Source organism: Nilaparvata lugens, chromosome 1, assembly GCF_014356525.2.
Source record: "Nilaparvata lugens isolate BPH chromosome 1, ASM1435652v1, whole genome shotgun sequence".
Classification (NCBI taxonomy): Eukaryota; Metazoa; Arthropoda; class Insecta; order Hemiptera; family Delphacidae; genus Nilaparvata; species Nilaparvata lugens.
In genome coordinates, this window is record NC_052504.1 from 76,892,672 (window position 1) to 76,912,714 (window position 20,043).

The following is a 20,043-nucleotide window of genomic DNA, read 5'->3' on the forward strand; positions in this document are numbered from 1 at the left end:
TATAATTTCAAATTGATTCATGATTTAACTCGTGATAATGTTATAATTAATGACCTTCAGTCATTTATTAAGAAAATTTGCCACATTATTGTATTGTAATCGATAAAATTTTCATGAAACTTTGAGGATAAATAATATCATTTTTATCTAATGCATTCGAAAAAAATATTCTCAAGATTAATTATAGTAAATTCAGATGAATTCAAGGACATTGGAATTTGTGTTTTAAGAACAAACTTTGAGAAGCGTACTAAAGCTCTGTTCTACTTTAAACAAACAATGTTGATAAAGTATTCATGAAAATAGTTTGTACGTGCATGTATGACCCCTCAAAATCCAAACACCGCGATAAAAGCAAATTCATTTCTTAAAAGTGAACTCATCTATGTAAAATATGTTTTTTAGTTCATAAGATACGGTTTGTACTAATGAGTTCATAGAGTGATTTCAGAATGTATGTCAGATCAGCATTCGCTGATCGATAACAGCCATGTATCGACTGAATAATTATGATTATTATCTGTGATTATTTGAAACATATTCGGGTGGAGTTTGAAAGAAACATCAAATGATGTAAAAAAATATTATTAAAAATCTTAATGCAATAAATTTCCTAATCCCATACGATTATAGATTAGAGAAGATGTTCTCTTGAAATTCTTTTTAAAATTTACCGGGATTTATGTTGACTATGAATATTGAACATAAAATCTGAATCCTATAAATCTCAAACCGTTTCAATACTGCTTTTCAATTAGCTAACTTATATATTTTGTTTCATTCTCATTGGCTGACAGATTTTATATCTTTTTAAAATCGTTTTCTAATTATGATTGAATAATCTCATAATTCTCTTGATTGAAAGTGAATCTTACAAGATTTCTTTATTCATTTTCACAAAACACTTCACATTGAAATAATTGAAAGAGAAAAAATAAGATTGAACTTGTGTTATTTCTCTCCCAAATTCAAGTTAGACCAAAACTAGATTGAGAGAGAAAAAATAAGGTTAAACTTGTGCTGTTTCTCTCCCAAATTCAAGTTTAGATTAAAAAGACCAAAAATAGGTTATGTTTGTCACCAAATCATTTTGAGTCCAGAAATATAATAACCAGAAATGTTGAATACTGATTGAAATATTACACTTGAATCTCATCAAAAAAATGAAAAAAAATTAAAACCAGAAAGTCTGAGTTTGTTTGCTGGTTCCTATATCAATATCAATATAATATTTATCTATCAATTTATAGAAAAATTAAAAACAGACTATTTTCAGTACGTAAGTCGTTGATAGTTCTGTGGTTAAAGCTGTACACATCGCTTTTGGAAACTTTCTGGTGACATTTTTCAAAGCATTACGTTTCAGATACTATCAAATACATAAATGGAACAAATTTGTAGGAAAAACTCTTTTCATCATTCTTAGTTTTTGAGGTATGAGTTGAGGTAAAGTTGAAAACTTGGGGAAGATCCATTGCTGAATTGGTAGCAAATAAATTCATAAAATTTTGAGGATACATTCTTCAAGATATTGTCTATCTCATGACATAACTTATTTTATATATTAAAATATCAATTCTAGGAAAATTTAGTCAATTTTAAAAAGTAACTCAATTCAAGTTATTTTTAAAAATTGGGATAATTTTCCCTGGAATTGATATTCTGAGAATTCAATTTATTTGCTACCAATTCGGCAATGGATTTCCCCCAAGAATTTAACTTCAGGCATTCATATCTCAAAAATTATAAAAAAGTTTTTCATTAGAAATTGTTTCTTTTAGGGAATGAATAATACCCTATAAATCGGAATACTTTGACAATGTCACCACTAAAAAGTTTCTAAAATCGTGATGCACTGCCTTAAAATTGAACTTCATTCAATTTGAAAAAGTAATCTAAACTCAATAATTTATATCTTTTCATTTTCGATTCAGTGATGAGAAAAATTGAAGAAATGTGTTGCATGTTTGATGAGATGAATGGCCAGGGTTACGGTCGCATCAGAAGGACGCGGCGCGGTTGATAAAGTGGAATACAATAGTGTTTGGTGTGGAGAAGGGGAAACGGAGTGAAAAATATTCCAAGGCGAGAAGAGGAGAAGATGCCAGGCGGAGGGGAAGGTGGAAAAGAGGAAGAATATGTTGCAGTTATTTGCAGTCGGTTATTAGATCAGTATTGCACATGGCCCAGTAAAAGTTGAGTGAACATTATTGTCGGAAAAAATTAATGTATCGATTCCCAATTTTACTACTATGTGATTTGGTTATTTTCATGGAACAATATCACCACCAACATTAATGTGTTGAAAAATTCAATTAATATAGATTGATGAAACTTGTGATTGTAGTATTCATCATTGGACTTTCTGAAAATTTGTGCGCTCTCACCGATTTAACAGTTGAATCTTTTATTCGCCTTATCAATAGAAGTTTTTTCATCAATTCTTTCATCAGTTTTCTCATTGAAAATTATCTGCCAAAAATAATTTTCCAGCCTATTCAAGTGCAATAACTGAATATTGAAGACTGCGAGCTCTAAAATTAGATTGTAGTACTCTATCTTATAGAAAAATGTTTAGAAAACTGTGTCATTGTATTATTATGATTTACTACTTGTTTTTCGTTTATTTTGGACTCAGACTGTTGTTTTTCTATGATGTGGAAAATGTGAGTGATATTTTCAAGAAGACGGTTGTGGATAAGAATCCATTCATGTACTTCAGCTTATGGGGAGTGGTAAGTAAATTTATTATCACTTAATCATCTTATAGTTACTTTTATTCTATTCTAATTCCATATTTTCAAATTGATCGTTGTTTTCATACTAACTCATAAATGTTCATTCTCTTGTCTATACACTTGTATTTACATAAAAGTTGAAAATCAAAGTAGCCCTACACTTTTAACATTTATTTTTTAATTTTTACACATGTTCCGAGCTTTCAAGTCATTTTCAAGTGTGAATCCATGCGTAGAAATAAAAAAATAAATGTTAAAAGGCTACTTTGATTTTTAATATTGATGTAACTCATTGATCTATGTATTTTTTCAGTAATAATATAGCTTAATAACAAAAAATAATCTCATAGAGACAATATATACTGTTATTTTATGTAAAAATTTGTAAATAATAAAGTTAACTTACTGGCTGTTTTTATATCAACAAAATTTACATTACATTTATTACATTCCTTAATCACAAAATCAAATTAATGATTGGGAGAGAATCAACAGGATAAACCCAAAACTGTTCCTCTTCCTAATTTTGATAACCGGTAACTAAACAATTTTAAATCATTAATGTAAATGATCAAATCAAGATTATGCCCGCTTCAATGGTATGATCATTAGATACTATTTGTTTTTTAGAAAATACAATTTTATACAAATTTCATAAATATAATCATTTTAATTTTGTTTTTCTCAAATTCAAAACCCTCCGGAAATGTGCCGTATTGTTTTCCTAAAGGTTTGCAATAAGATATATAATCTTATTGAATTATTTATTTAAAAATAATATGAGAGCTGATCTAGTGAAAACTTCACTGAATAGTCTCGATTTCTGAGTTCATTGCTCTGTTTTTCCGATTTAAACTGTTGTATTGAGACAGCTTGTCATCAGTTTTTCCGTTGTTGAAGCGGAAATGATGCGTAAGCATTCAATTCAATATGTAGCGTCATTGAATTAATTCTATCAAATTATCACCTTACCATTAGAATTGAAATTTTATACATTTCGATTTCATTTTTTCGAGTATCGTACCATAGATTAAAATTTTTAAACTGGTGAAAATCGAATGAGTCTTGAGTTTTTTACTGATTATGATTTTGGAAGTTTTCAATTAAAATAATCGTATTTAGTTCAACCCTTACGTTAGCCCATCTCATTCACGACACATTATATGATGTGCTAAAGTTTGAACTTTGGATTGAGGAAATTATTATCAAGTAAACCAATTTTAACCAGGGTCAAAGTAGACAGACATCTCTAATATACTGCACCAGCAATCTACACCTGTCCTATGTAAATCTCCTATAGTGAGGTCCACGTTATAATGACAGTGTTTGATTAGCAATGGTATTGCAATCCTTGTCTATCATTCAACAAATCGGATAGCGCTATCTCTTTCTCGCTTTGCTCTGTTGCCAGATCGTCTTTCAACAATGTAGAATTAATTGACAAAATATTTCATTTTAATTATGAAAATTCATTATTAAATTATTGAAAAAATATAATTTCTTGCTTAATTGAATATAATTGATTATTTTAAACGAGAATGAACCGTTAATATTACATTAATAAAACTGTATCAGCTACCGTCTATAGAAGGCATTGATAAGACAGAGGATCGGCAACGTTTTTCTCCTATCTTTCTCCACTGCCATTATAGCGTGGACCTCACTATAAGTAAACCAATGTTAACCAGGGTCAAAGTAGACATCTGCTCCAACAATGTATCTGCACCTCTCCTTAATAGGCTACTATAAATAATATAATAATCCATATTTGAATTATGTATGAAGTTTCATTAACATACAACAGAATAATCAACACTTTCCTTAGACAACAAAAATAACTGAATTGAAATTAGTTTCAATTTGCCGGTAGAAAGCAAAAATACTATACGCTTATTTAGTTCTCTGTTATCTAATATATTAGATATTTTCAATTTGATTCTGGAATCCAAAGGCATCATTTACATTGGGAAACTTTCTACTACAATCATAAGTAACAATCCAAATTCATTCTTATAAAAGAACTAACTATCAAGTATTAAGTAATTAGGGCTAGAAAAAATACAGTTTAAATACTAAACATCTACTCCTCTTACCGATTTTAATACTATGTATATATTTTTCTTGTATTCATCATATATATATATATATATATAATATATATATATATATATATATATATATATCATCAATATATTGCTCATAATTTATCATTGTTCAAGTTCTAAATTTCATCTTGTGTGCCATGTTAAAGCTATATACCATAATAGTTATATTGTACTACTTCAATTCAAAACATATATACTTTCTCCACTAAATTTAATCAACTTTTATTTTTCAAGTTATATTGTAAATATTTATAATTTTCTTTTTAGTACCAAGTTGTTTTTCATTAGAACTCTTTCCCCACACACAGACTTGTCTATGTGGGGAAAATTCACAAATATTTATATTATTTATACATGTGTACTGTATTTGTAATGATTTCTGTGAATAAACTCAATTTGAATTTGAATTTAAAATAGTCAGACGCTGTAGCCTAGTTCTTCCTGAAGTCTTGTCCTCTATGTTTATGAAAAGATATATTTTTCCAATTCATAATTCTTTCAACATACAAATACAGTACAACCTGATAAATAGAGACGCTAACCTTTGTTTTGGCGTAACCCAAAACAAAATTTACCCAATATTAAGAATAGAAGAGCTATCATTAGTTTTGCAAATGACTTAATAAAGGTACCAGCCTACTTGTATAGGAATTATTTAAGCTATTTCATCAAATAGCTCTAGCAGATAATGATTGATGATATCTTACTCTCGATTTTTTTGAGTTAATAAAGCATCCATCATTATCCCAATACCCAACCACCATACCGTATATTATCGGTATTGTATCGCATTAAAACCGCATGCACAATAGTAGCTAGGTACCATCAATTATTACGTGTTGTCATTAAATCAGTTGAATCATTTCTATGTGTAATAGATTCCCCAATTACTTTTCAATAAAAGCAAATATAAGTTATTTGAGCACAGGTGTAGTTAAATTTGAATAGGTCTCAATGAATCAACCATCTCCGTTTCTTAAATTAGAACATTTCAAGGTCGTGGAATCACATATAACTAATTTTTCCAAGAGAACAACTAAGTATTGATTGAATATCAAAATAAGATTTTCACCTCATGAAATTCACTCAAAAGGCTTCCTAGATGAATTAAAGCGATAAAAGGATAAAAACATATATTATTGATGCTGAATCTTCAACGTATCTCATAGAAGTTTTCTTATACGTTACATTAATTTGTTTTACAACAAAGCAATCTAACAGAAAAAATAACTTATTATTTAATGTCACATCATGTAGTTTCACTTTTCAATCCCTGGGTTAATTCATCTCCAAAAGAAGATTATTTTCATGTGTAACATATCTAGCAGAAATAGGCTACCTTTTGTAAAAGTAACTTGCCTTGTTAATCTTATTTACCCTTCGATGTACACCAATTTTCATGAGATTTAATAAGTTCGTTAGAACACGCACAACAGTGCCTGTGGCTATTCAGCTTTTAGATGATCAAAATATTTTTTCTATGTAAATTAGTCTAATAATATGCCTTTGCTTTTTCAGACTTTTCAGCTTGTATACTTCACATTTGTCATCATACTGGATTACACAGATATCACATCAGAGAAAAGTAGATCGCCCTGGAAAAATTGCTTGGAGACGTTCAGGAAGCATTTTTTTATGGCAATAGTTTTTCCAACTACTTTGGTGAGTTATCTTTTTAAATTGAGAATAATTATTGTAGCCCACTTTATACAATTTGTGTGGTGAATAATCCTTGAGAATTATTTATTATCCTTTAACAATTATTTGCTTTCCAATTTTAGAAGTTTTCCATAAAAGTATCATACGATTTTAGATCTTTTAAACACTCTAGCCTTCATCCTCTTCAAATTTAAGCTGATCGTTCAATTATTAGCTACAATAGGCCTTCATTATATCTTATAAATGTCAGGCTCATTATTTATCATATTGAGGTGTGTAAAAATTCCAACCAAGCACTAGGACTAGATCGATAGGAATCCTGAAGGCTAGTGGCTGCGAAGAAAACACCAGAAACTGTTTGAAAGTTGACTGTTTGGCCTTTTTTTGGGCTGACAATATAAGCCTCTCGGGTACTCCGTTGGTTTCACTATTTTTGTTCTCTTTATTGTATTCTTAATAAATTACAGTATACCTTAATAAAAACAATATGAAAACTTGTAGTACCCTTTATTATTTAAAACTTTAAAATATTATGAATATTATATTATATAAGTTATAATATTTTAAAGTTTTAAAAATAAAGGGTACTACAAGTTTTCATATTGTTTTTATCAATTTATACAAAAGTAGCCCATATAAGTGAAGTCTTTTTACAGTAGGCTATTACCTGTATTTTATGGAAATCTCAAATATATGGTATTCTTAATTTCAGTATACCTGTATTTTATGGAAATCTCAAATATGGTATTTTGTATCTAGATTAGGTACCCAAACGATTTGATCTACTTTGTGAATATTTTGTACTTTTATTAATTTTGGTACCATACTTTTAAATTATTTCGCCATCTATGACAACTATAATCCCAATCAATTCCTTTCATACTACCGTACTTGAGAGTGTAAGTAGACTACAGGTCAATTAATAATCATCCTTATCATCCACAAAATACGAATAGAGCATTCAACATAATTATAATGACTTTGATCGCAAATTGTATTTGTTCTAGACAAATTGTTTATTGGTCTTCCCCCGATAATAACATTCTGTTTTGTTTGTCTCTAATTGCTCTAATACTACTTATTGTCTTGATTTCATGACAAATTGTGCAATAATTCATTGATTGGTATAATTACAGTCATGAGTGTATCTAAATCAAACATCTTTCAATGTGCGCTGTAAACATTAATTATGTTCTAATATCACTCAATATTTCACAATACGTCAAATTGTGCAATAATATTACAGATTGTCTCAATTGGATCATCATATATTATAGATCTGTATTTGAAATAATCTATCTTTTTATTTTTACACTCTTATAAATTGTTGAATTCATATATTTTAGTATTTATCATGACTAATTTTCATAATATGTTTTATATAGCCTATAAATTGTAGTTACTGATACAAACTATTTCGTTTTATTTACAGTTGATTGGACTCACCTTCTGGACTTTCTTTATCTATGACAGAGAATTAATTTATCCAGAAGTTTTGGATAGGGAGGTTCCATTTGTTTTGAACCATTGTTGTCATACAATACCACCGATTTTGGTGTTCATACACCTGTTTCTTGCGGACCAGAGTGACATTAACTCGACTGTCTGCATTGTATTGATTTCAATTATGGAGCTCTTGTATACAGTCTGGTAAGCAGAATAAGGCCTGTTATTTTGATTATTTTTTAACATAATTATAATGAAAAAGCGATTGAAGTAATGTAACGTTCTTTTATAGATATAGGCTACTTCCAGTTTTAGATAGAGACTTCAAAAATATTAAAATAATTAAATAATAGACATTTGAAACATTGATGTGAAATTGATTTTCATTTTAAAATTGATAGAGAATTCAAATTATTTTTAAACAACCTTATTCTTGAATAAAGACCTTAGATTAATTGAATCTATTATGCAGATGAAAATATGAAGATATGGTATGGAAATAGTCACAACAATACGCATTTATGGTTATCGAATTATTTTGGATTCTCAATATAACAATGATATCTTATTAATAGTTGTATGTTTCATGAAAATTCCAAAGTTTTGGAGGGTATAAAAATGCTCCTTCAACTTTGACAGTAACTAATAGTCAACTTCTTACCTCATCACAAGACTCCTGCACGTTTTTATGAAACGGACCTCTGGGAAGGAAGATGTTCAATTTATATAAAAATAAGTCTCATCACAAGATAGAATTGAAGCTATTATTTAAAACTTTATTCAACAAATAACAATTGACTCAATACATGAATTTCAGCTGATCAAGTTCTTCAATTTACAAAGTAGTAAAGATTGATGTATTGGTAATTCTTTACTTCAATAATATTCATACGATTTCGACACTAATTTATCAAAATCCTTTGTATTGACTATATTTCTCGGTTCATTCTCAGCACGCAGTTGTAGTAAACCAATTGATGCATTGAGAGCTATTTCAGAATCAACCCCAACTTTTATACGGTTCCTTCTTATGTGAAACTTCTTGACTTTGTAAGGATGGATTCCTGAAACAAACATCAATAAAGTATGATTTATAACATGATATAAACATACAGTTTGATTTTATTATGTTAGATTGTGAACAAAACCTGATGGATGATTAGACCAACGTATCCTAAAAATGATTGTACAGATATTTAAGTAATTCTAGAGACATTTTTTCGATTGTTTAAATGAACGGAATGATATATTTTTTAAGAAATTCATAATGATATTGTTGATTTACGGTATCAAGATCACATGATGAGTTAATACTCTTTCTAACAGTCAGTTCAAATTGAAATCTGCTCAATATTTGTCTATAATTGAATACATTATTGGTTGAAAAGTATAAACAAAACTTAGAGTAATCTAGTACAAAATTACCAATATTATTATTCCTTGTTGTATTTTTCCATTCCATTGAAGTTGTTATGTGACTGATGTATAAACTTTACTGAATTTCATGATGCCCTTCCAAAAAACGTATGTATAACCTACTGAAATATATGGAATATATCTATTAGGAAACAATTCCTATTGTAATTAATAAATAATGCTTTTTCGTTCAATTATCGTATTATTACTTTTTGTTGCAGTTTTATTTGGTCAGGAATCATGTACGGAAACTGGATATACCTCATGTATGATACGATGAGAGCAGACAAAATCGCATCCATTTTTGTTATCTGTTATATAACAACGTGCCTGTCGTTTGTCTTTGGGAGGAAGCTCAGCACAACACTATCAAGTAATTATCATAAACACACGAGTGTTTCAAAATTATTATTACAGTAACAAATTAATGCTGAACATTACCACATTGTAAGTGAAAATAGTATCGATTAATCGATTTATTAAAAGGTGATGTTTGGGAGTCGTAACTCTGTGAAATTGTCTACATTCGAAGTTTCAATCTCAGAACCTAACCAATCACAGAGCACCTGCTGAAATAATTAAAGATGACATCAGCCATTACCATCATGAACTGCTGGGTTTGCTTTGATTAATTAATAGTCTTTCTACGATTCCTTCTGAATGCAAACATTTCAACTTACTTTATTCAGACTACACTTATTCTCTATTACATAGAGAATAATAATTCTTATTAAATTCTCTATATACAGTAAATAGAATCTCCAATTTGAGAAGATTGAACTATTACATAAGTACCTATATAACAATATATAAATATAATATAAAAATTTCCTTACAAAATAATACAATGATACTAAGATACTATGTGCAATGATGAACTATTTTCAAATATTATGCACCTTCCAAGAATTATGAACTCCGTCATAACAAAATAATATCCGTCTGACCTAGTATTGAAAGTAAATAATTAGCATACTAATGATAAGGTGAATATTAATGTTCATTTATTTGAATATTGTTAATTAAATATTGAATATTGATTATGAATAAAATTTTTTCAGGAATCAATTATGAAGTCAAAATTGGAAAGCGGAAAATCAATTGAAGAGAGAATAGTGCGATCTCTGCTCAACCAATCACCACCTTCAACCTTCTTGTATTATTATTTCCATTTTTACTTTTAATTTAATTTAGAATTTTGTGATAGGTCCAGTTTTATATTCAACTTGTTGATAATCAAACTAAATATTATTTATTAGTAGATTACGATTGTATCCATGTTTTTTCATTGAATAATACCCACTTCCATTGCTCAACAATGACTAACAAATTAGGCAATGTTTTAAAGTTTAGATTCAAGTAGTTGGTTCCCTATACTAGTCAGGGCGCAAATGTCATTCCGTGGTCATTTTTGAGTAACAGCAGTGGAAGATGTCCCAATTTCTTCGTTAGGTCTAGCATAATAAGGATCGTGATGATGATAAGTCGAATCACAGGCAAACACCTCGGAAACAAGATGGCCGCCAAAATTTTTAAAGTTTTCCTATATATCTTGCATTTCAATAACCGTTCAAGATATTCAACCTTTTTTTTGGACGAAAATATTTTAAAATCTTCCTCTACATTTTTGTTCTATAAAATTTTCTCTAAAATGCATATTCTTTTAGTTATAACGTTCAAAGTAAAAAAAAAACTTTTTTCGGAAAATTTATTTATAAGGTTAGCAAAAAAAATACAAGAATCGGAAAAAAAAAACAGGCTATGCCTAAACTTCTTTCAAATTTCCTAATTTAGGTTTAAATTGTCCAAATACTATAGGTTATGTCCATTCAATTTCTCACCAAAATTACAATCTAAAATATAAATTAGAATAAAACAAACAATTTTAAATTTGGATGGATTAATAATAAAAGTTTCTTAAAAACAATTGTTTCTACAACACTGTGAAAATAATACTAGTGTTTGTTTACTGCGAATACATACAGAGTGGAAAGTGAAATATTGTACCCGAAAAATGTATGTTTCAAGTTTTTGAAGTTGAACAAAATAATGGAAAGAGTGATCGTTGAATAAATAATGGAAAGAGATTCATTATCTAGAACCTTATTGTTTGGTTATTCTAAACACACTTGGTGGTAAAACCAATCCGAGATCTTTCACAATAACTGAATAACGAGCGATATAAAAATTTCGGTTTCAATGATGTTGAATATTATCGTTGTTTTCATCATCAATATACTTATTCGTCTTCTTGTAACGAAGAGATTGAGACCATTTGCAAGTCTCTCTCTTAAAGTAGTCATGAAAATTCGATTTTATAGTTCTAGATTGTTACCTCAAGCGTATGGAAAAACGCACCAGAAATCATGCAGGATTTCTTTGGAGGGCGCTGGAGAACTATTTTTTTGACGTACAGCGCATGAGATATATCGTTCCAAAAATGAATAACCGCTCAAATTTCATAGATTTAAAATTTCACTGTATCTCTTGCACAAAAAAAAAGTTATAATGGAATAAAATTTGATCAAATTAGGAAAAACTTTTTTTTTTGGCTTTTGAAGGTTATAACTAAAAGAATATACATTTTAGAGGAACATTTTATAGAACAAAAATTGTAGAGGAAGATTTTTTAAATATTTTCGTCTAAAAAACCATTGAATATCTTGAACGGTTATTGAAATACAAGTTATATAGGAAAACTTTAAAAATTTTGGCGGCCATCTGTTTTCCGAGGGTTTGCCTGTGATTTCAACTTATCATATCACGATCCTTATTATGTAGACCTAACGAAAGAAAGAAATTGAGACATCTTCCACGGCTGTACTCAAAAATGACCACGTAGTGCTTATTCATGACATTTGCGTCCGGACTAAACGTTTACAATACACAATTAATACTATTGGTATATTATGTAGGTTTACCTGTAAGGAAAGGATGAGCGGTAAGAGTTGATATGAAGTGCTTTCATTCCAGGTTGTTCCATCGTATGAGTAAATCAGAATCTAGAGTTTCATAGCGATTTCCACTGTTCGATAGACTAGAGCTTGGAAAATAGTTACTGTTTCAAAAAATGTCTCCACAGGCTTCAGCCAACTGAGTTCTCTGCAAAATACTCGTCAGGTCCCTGAAAATGGTTCGAAGAGAATTATTGGATTTATCAAAGCTTAGTAAACAAAACTATTAGGGGTTTCACACCAAGCTGGGCCGAGCGAGCCGAGCCGAGCGGAATCCGCGTGCGCGGTAACTATGAAGATTTAGTCGGGAGCATTCAAATCAACGACGGGCCGAGCCGAGCGGATTTGTGCAGTTGGCTTGACACCCAACTCGAGCGTTTTCGGCCAAGCGGATTCTGCCTTCTTTCAGTTTAGTTCGATCTTCCCACGTAGTGAGTTCTCACTACAAGGCTAGAAAACCTACTGAGTGAATCGGCTTCAGTTCGAACGCAGGCAGATTCCGCTCGGCCGATCCGCCTCCGGCTGATTTCGCTCGGCCCGGCCCGGCCCAGCTTTGGTGTCAAATGGGCCTAATAAAGTAATATGGTAATTTAACAACACTACATTATTGTTTATAAGTTTATTATAAGTTCTGTTCAAGAACTCTCAAAATCCAATAGTTTGTTTTTGTACAGTAGAACTGAAATTATCTCTGATTTATGTTCAAGTGTGATATAAATAACCATATAATGAAGACTATTACCGTACTTAAAAAAAAAACTCGATACACGAAATTAGATTTGAAAAGTGAAGAATTACGAAAAATAATGCTATTTCATTCTTCATTCAGGGTGAATCTAGCTGTTTGAAGTATAGGCCTATTGATGTACTAAGAATAAAATTAATCAAAAAGGAACTAAGATTAAACACTGAACTATCTATCTCTTAATTTGTTCCAATACTATAGTTTAATCTATAATATTTCAAATTAATTGTGTTCAATAATTTGAGTCCTCAAATTAATTTACTTGATGCGTGTCTCATATCTTTAAGTACTTGGCCAATTCCTTGAAATTGTAATTTTTTTTTGTTAGATCCTTGAATGTTCTGCTCATCTAGAATCCGTAATAGACTACTTGTATATCAATTTCAACGAACAGTTCAAAAATACTAATGAGAATAGCATATCTCACCTTATTTGACGTATAATCTTTCCAATATGTCAGGTCCAATGTAGGCAGAGATCCACTTGAGCAAGATACTCTAGGGTTCCTGAAAGGAAAAAAATCCGTATTGATTGAATTGATTGATGAATAATTATTATCAATTTCGGATCGTGATAAGTGATAGATCGATTCCTGTTCATAAGAGAATATTGGCCAGGATATGGCTCAATCAAGTAGCATAAAATGCCAATATCAGTCAAGTATTTCACTTAATCCACCGTTATTTATACAATTACTTTGATGTTCATCTATATTTTTTCGTAAAATCAAACTGTGCTTGGGTAATGGAGATGATGACGATGACGATGAAAAATCAGAGTACCTAAGTTTTCAGGCAGATCCCGAACTACAGGAGAACAGATTGAATACTCATAACAGATATTTACCGAAGTAAAGTTGAGTGGCCACCAGACCAATACGATACCAGAGCCAACCATTCCGCTAACTAGTTTCCTAAATTATAAATACATAATAAACTGACTCAATTCTGCTGTAGATAATCAAATATCACAGAACTGAGATGAATGAACAACATTAACTTACACATTGTAGTCACTTATTTCCATGGCTCTCAGCTGTAAGGTGGGAATATTGTCACCAGCATCACATAAAAGCCTGGATAATTTAATTTTTCGGATCTCTGAAAGCTGTTCTGAAAAAATAAAGAAATACTGTCAATTCTATTATCAGGATTTCTCAGGATGTATCAAATTATAAGTTCAACTTCTAAGCATTCCATATTCTTTATATAAACCTTTATTAATCTGATCCTATGGGAAATATTTTCAAGTATTAATTTTATTGTTGACACACCTGAGGAGACACTCTCGCCGCTTGGCTTGCAAGTGAATTTTTCCAATTATTGTAAATCACACATATTTCAGTAACTCAGAATATGATTAGTACGCAGACTTCACATTACCAGTGGTAGTTATCCATACTGAATAAAAAAAGACTGGAGGTATAGTCCAAGATTTATTAAAAATCGAGTCTTGATTTTTAATAAAATTTGGTAGACAATATTTAGTGCCGATTATACAAAAACCGGTTAAATTTTAATCGTGATTACACGAGAACCAATCAGAGAAGTCTTCTTTCCAAAAAAACTCTTCTCTGATTGACTCTCGAGAAATTAATCAAGATTAAAATTCAACCGGTTTTTCTGCAACCGGGCCTTATAGTCTTTGTATTCAGCTTACATTAACTCATTACAGTTCATGAAGCTTGTTCAAAATTCATACAGCATTTGCCTACAGGTTTTGGAAATGGGGATGGGGATATACAATTTTATAGAAGATATTAGAATTGTTTTGATGTTTGAATAATGGAGATGGTACCTGGTGTGAAAGAGCTTGGCCAGCCATCGTTTTCGTACCAGAATCGGTCGCCACGCCTGACATCCCTGAATGTACCGGCGATGATGCAGTTGAAGGTCGGCCCCACCAGGCTACCCCTTCGCGGCACCTCCGCCACCCCCGCTGACCACAAGTCTATGTCCTCGATGTCGCTGCAAATTACAAACACTTATTAGGGCCAGACCATATCAAGCGTTTTTTCAGGCGTCAACTCAATCAGCCAGTCGGAGAGCTTCCTGCCCTGCAGATTCTAAACGCCAGAAAAAACGCTTAACATGGTCTGGCCCTTGGGCTACTTCATTCATTATTTAATTAAGCTAGCATGAACTCTCCAAAAATAATAAGGAATAAAACTATAATATATTATATGGTGGTACAGATTTGAATTGAATTGCTGCCTCAATTTCAATCCTAGGAGGGCAAAATTAAGACTCAGCCGGCCCTCTCTTGGCTCACTATGGCATTGTGAGTATAAGGTGGCATTGTGACTTTGAATAAGGTTCAAAGTCAATTTAGAAGATAAAATCAAATAAAATTTATCTGATGCTGTTAAATAACAATGGAATCCAACATTGGAGAACTTAATATTTATAATTCGTAGGCCAATAAATAACTCATTTTCTGAGTTAATTATTTAACTTTAATAGTTTAACTTTAGAGTATTAACTATTCAACTTGATCATGGATAATTCAATAATTATGAATGTTCACTGCTTCTGTCAATAATAATTGGCTAGATTGCTATGAAGGAAATGAAATTAAGGTTTAGCCTATTGACAGTAGCATAATAGGTAGGTTAACCTGCTTTACCTAAGCAAAATAGACTAAGAATATAATCTCTAGTATAGGTAGGCTACCTACTAATCTCCGTAGGATATTAAATTCTCCTTTAACTTCTTTTTTCATTTTATATTGTACATTTGTTTATGTTCATGAAATACCTTTGGAAATTATGTTAAAATGCGAAAAAATATAATAATGGTGTAGAGTAGGTACCGAATATCCTATTTATTGAAGAAATAATTCTATTTGTTGATATAATATATTGATTATAATGTTGATCCAATCTGTAATTTTCTGTTAATTTATATCATTGATGAATAAATAAAAAAATAACGAATAACTCTGTATCGATAGGTACTATAAACAATAGATAGGCGGTAGGCTACATGAATGTGGGCCCACCTGTACAAATCCAAGTAATGGTCGATAGTGGAATTCCGGAAATGATAAACCATTTTTGGCCAATCGTCAATGTCTTCCGAGCCACAAAGCCTTTTATATTTTATAAATCCTGGAACTCCATGTTCACGTGCGCGTAATATGTTTATAGTGGCCAAATCTTTCCCAAAATGCTTTTCAGGCTCTTGAAATAGATGATTGGTGACCTGTAATCACAGAGTATGATAATAATTATGTAGTGGGTAACATGTCTATTCTGTACACTTGCAGAAAAAAATTTTTCTGCATGAAAAATATTCATACATCATATTTTTATTATTTTTTCTGCAAATTGCAGAAAAAATAAATATTTTATTCCCTCAATACAGAAATACTTACATATAGAATAGAATAGAATGGTAAGGTAAGCATATTTGATCATACACAAATTGATTTAACCGAATTAATTAAACCATAAACTCTGAAAAGTTTTGATGAAGAATTATGTTCACGGTTTCCTGTGCATATAATAATTTTAGTATTAATCTATTGAAATCAATTTTTGACGCTCATAATCATCATTAATAGTATAATATTAAGCTGAAACTTAAATGTTGCACCATATGTGACTTTGAATTTAAATTTTAATTAAATTTAAAATCTCAAAAAGTAGAGTACAATAATATTATCATACTTTGATCAAAAAACTTAGGTACAAAAAATACTTCATATTTAAATAAGAATATTCATTTTGAAAGTAGAATCATTAAAAAAATAATAATGAAAGCACTGAAATTTTGAGATTAATGTACCTCGGTGTCTATCAACAATTAATAATACTCTTTATTATTTCATTATGCAATAATTCTAAAACATCCCTGACCCTCTCAACAAACAGAATTGCCTTTTCTGGGGTTTCATTGTTATACAAACATAAATTATATGAATTAATGAAATATACTTTTTCCTACAGGTACCTTGAAAAGTGACCATTCCTGCACTGATTACAGAACGCAAAGAATCACTTTCCGCTCTAGTGCGCAAAGTATTACTTTGCGTATTATCTTGCAGCCATCCCAATCAGCTGTTGACATTGTTGGCGTGTATTTTGAATGCGAATTTGTTCTATCTATATTTTTTCTGATTTTCAAATAAATAAAAATGAGAACTCATTAAATAATACATTTTGAATATTATTTATTATTCATTATTTCAAATAATATTTTTTTCATTCATAAATTGATTGGTTGGAAGTTTTTTTTTAGAAATTAACATTTATAGGTACTCAAAATTATTCAAATTTTCAAATTAATTGGATTGATTTAATTTTTAATTTGAATAAATTATCGATTATTTTCAATTGGATTATCAAGTTTGAAATAAATTAAAGTTGTTATTAATAACAAAATTATACAGACAAACATTTGATGGATTTCAGCCATCATTTCACCCATAATAATCAATTACATTTACATTTATTACATTCCTTAATCACAATAATCAACCACTTAATCCTTAATCAGCCACTTCTCATATTCAATGATAACTGTAGGAAAAATTTAATGTGAAATACGTGCGCAAAGCTCCGCTGCTGCACTCAAGAAACCATTCCGCCCTCGCCTACGGCTCGTGCGTAAACGTTTCTTTCGGTGCAGCAAACTGCCACTTTGCGCTCTAGTTGCACAAATAACTCATGTAGCCTACTCAATGGAAGCAAATGTCGTGTCCACGATCGTCCACCATGTCTCTATCTCTACTGGACCACCCAATAATAATTAATAATATGAATGATAAAAATACTTTTAAAATATGACAGACCTCCTCAGTGATTGAATCATCCATTGCTTGAGCCAACTGGTCGACCATGCCAATCAAGTACTGATCGACGAGACCGGGCCGGTAGAGGTCATACGGCTGTTGAAGCATTTCACTCAGCTTCTTCTCACCTATGTCAAATCATAATTATTATCACTTCAGTAAAACCAAACCAAAACTATATTGATGGATTGTTTATTCTATTCCAAGAGTACCTTTATTGTTATGTTCTTCTGGAATGTAAATGTACTTACGCTAAAATAATTACATACTATACTTGGGGGTGAACAACCCCCCCCCCCAAACGAGGACATTGATCCACCCAAACACACCTGCTGACCGTTTTTTAGAAGCGGTTCTCGCTCACCCCAACCCCCCAACCACACCAACAATGGGGTGTAGTCTTCCTTTCCTTCCCCCCTAACTTATATTCATCATATATATTCGCATATATACTTCACTTATATTCATCACCTGACAGTTTGACACCAAAATATGATAATGAGCGCAATAAGAACGGATGCCACTCGTTATGTGTAATATTAAGGATCTCAGTACAGTATGGTTTCCTCGTAACTGAGTTACTACAATGAGGTCCACGTTATAATGGCAGTGGAGAAAGATAGGAGACAACGTTGCCGATCCTCGTCTTGTCAATGCCTTCTATAGACGATAGCTGATACAGGTTTTTGATGTAATATTAACTGTTCATTCTCATTTATAATAATCAATTATATTTTATTAATCAAGAAATTATATTTTTCAATAATTTCATACGGTAATGAATTTTCATAATTGGAATATTTTGTTAATTAATTTTGCATTGTTGAAAGACGTTCTGAAAACAGAGCAAAAGCGTGAAAGAATGATATCCGCTTTGTTGAATGATAGATAAGGATCGCAATACCATTGCTAATCAAACACCGCCATTATAACGTGGACCTTACTATAGCTCTATAACCCAATCCTCAAAGTAAAACAATGCCGTAGATGATATATTATATTTCATGTCATCTATGATGCATTCATTGACTGGGCCATGCCGTCATATGGTTACAAGAATCTAATTTTGTAAGTAGGAAACTCATAGCATATACCATAAAGTAAAGATACCTTTTAATATGTCTGGATTTCTTTGTCTCTGCTGCCTATATTCAGTTTGCTGGAATTATTTTTATCAAAGACGTCATTGGTACTACCTCTGGGTATTATGAATCATTATACCAATATCCATTTGAATTATAAAGGTCAAGACATTATAACGGTTTCATAGTAACTTTAACTATTATTATAATGATTTAATTATTTTATTAATATTATGACTTTGATGGTTGACTTAGATAACAATATTGTTTAATTAATGATCTTGATATAGTTTCACAACATGCATAAGCAACAACCGGAGTAGGCGTTCAGATCAATTTTGATACAATACTAGTGCATATCGATACAAACCTATACGATACGCATATCGATACATTGACTTCCGATACGTATCGATACGCCCGTATTGATACACCGGCCTGTGCCCTGTATCACGGAATAAGCATAAGTAGTGTTTCTTTCCTCTGTGCCTGTATCGCCCATCACTATAGTGAGGTCCACGTTATAATGACAGTATTTGATCAACTTTGATGTTGCTATCCTTGTCTATCATTCGACAAAACAGGTAGTACTATCATTTTCTAGCTCCGCAACGATGCCATCTCTGTTTTTGACAATGTAGAAATATAATTAATTAAGGCAGAGAATAGGCAACGTTGTTCTTCTATCTTTATTTACTGCCATTATAACGTGGACCTCACTATATATTATAGTTATATATTATATACTGGCGTTATAATGCCAGTATTTTGATCAACTTAGGTTTCGCTATCCTTTTACTATCCTTTTATATATCCACAACGATGCCAATTATGATTTTGACAGTGTAGAAATATAATTAATTAATGCAGAGAATCGGCATCGCTATTCTTCTATCTTTATCCACTGTCATTATAACGCGGACCGCACTATAGTTGTAGCGTGATGATAGCAAAGACATAGATTAACACAGTATCTATACAGCGATGAAAGCATATTTTGAAAGTGAAATAGGATTGGCTGATTTTAATTGGGCATGTTGAGCTGATCTAATTCATGTGTTATGAGAGTAATCATTATGAGGTACTCTTAAAATTTTCGGCCAT

The 20,043-nt window shown here is 30.9% G+C and overlaps 2 protein-coding genes across 2 annotated transcripts in view; one reads left to right on the plus strand and one right to left on the minus strand.

The window, feature by feature from the left end:
• The first annotated feature begins 1,977 nt into the window (after window positions 1–1,977).
• On the plus strand, window positions 1,978–10,482 carry LOC111064218 (androgen-dependent TFPI-regulating protein). Its single transcript, XM_022351910.2, has 5 exons — window positions 1,978–2,735; window positions 6,362–6,505; window positions 7,935–8,152; window positions 9,586–9,737; window positions 10,426–10,482. Exons 1-5 carry the CDS (start codon window positions 2,571–2,573, stop codon window positions 10,467–10,469), a joined length of 723 nt encoding a protein of 240 aa, XP_022207602.2. The 5' UTR covers window positions 1,978–2,570; the 3' UTR covers window positions 10,470–10,482.
• Window positions 8,704–20,043, minus strand: part of LOC111055596 (peroxidasin-like) — a 62,964-nt gene continuing 51,624 nt past the window's right edge. The window contains exons 10-16 of the mRNA XM_039443621.1: window positions 17,858–17,985; window positions 16,064–16,266; window positions 14,861–15,030; window positions 14,067–14,175; window positions 13,491–13,569; window positions 12,286–12,488; window positions 8,704–9,012 (exon numbers count right to left, since the gene is read on the minus strand). Coding sequence (XP_039299555.1) covers window positions 12,450–12,488; window positions 13,491–13,569; window positions 14,067–14,175; window positions 14,861–15,030; window positions 16,064–16,266; window positions 17,858–17,985 — 728 coding nt within the window. The 3' untranslated portion in view covers window positions 8,704–9,012; window positions 12,286–12,449. The remainder of the gene's footprint in view (window positions 9,013–12,285; window positions 12,489–13,490; window positions 13,570–14,066; window positions 14,176–14,860; window positions 15,031–16,063; window positions 16,267–17,857; window positions 17,986–20,043) is intronic.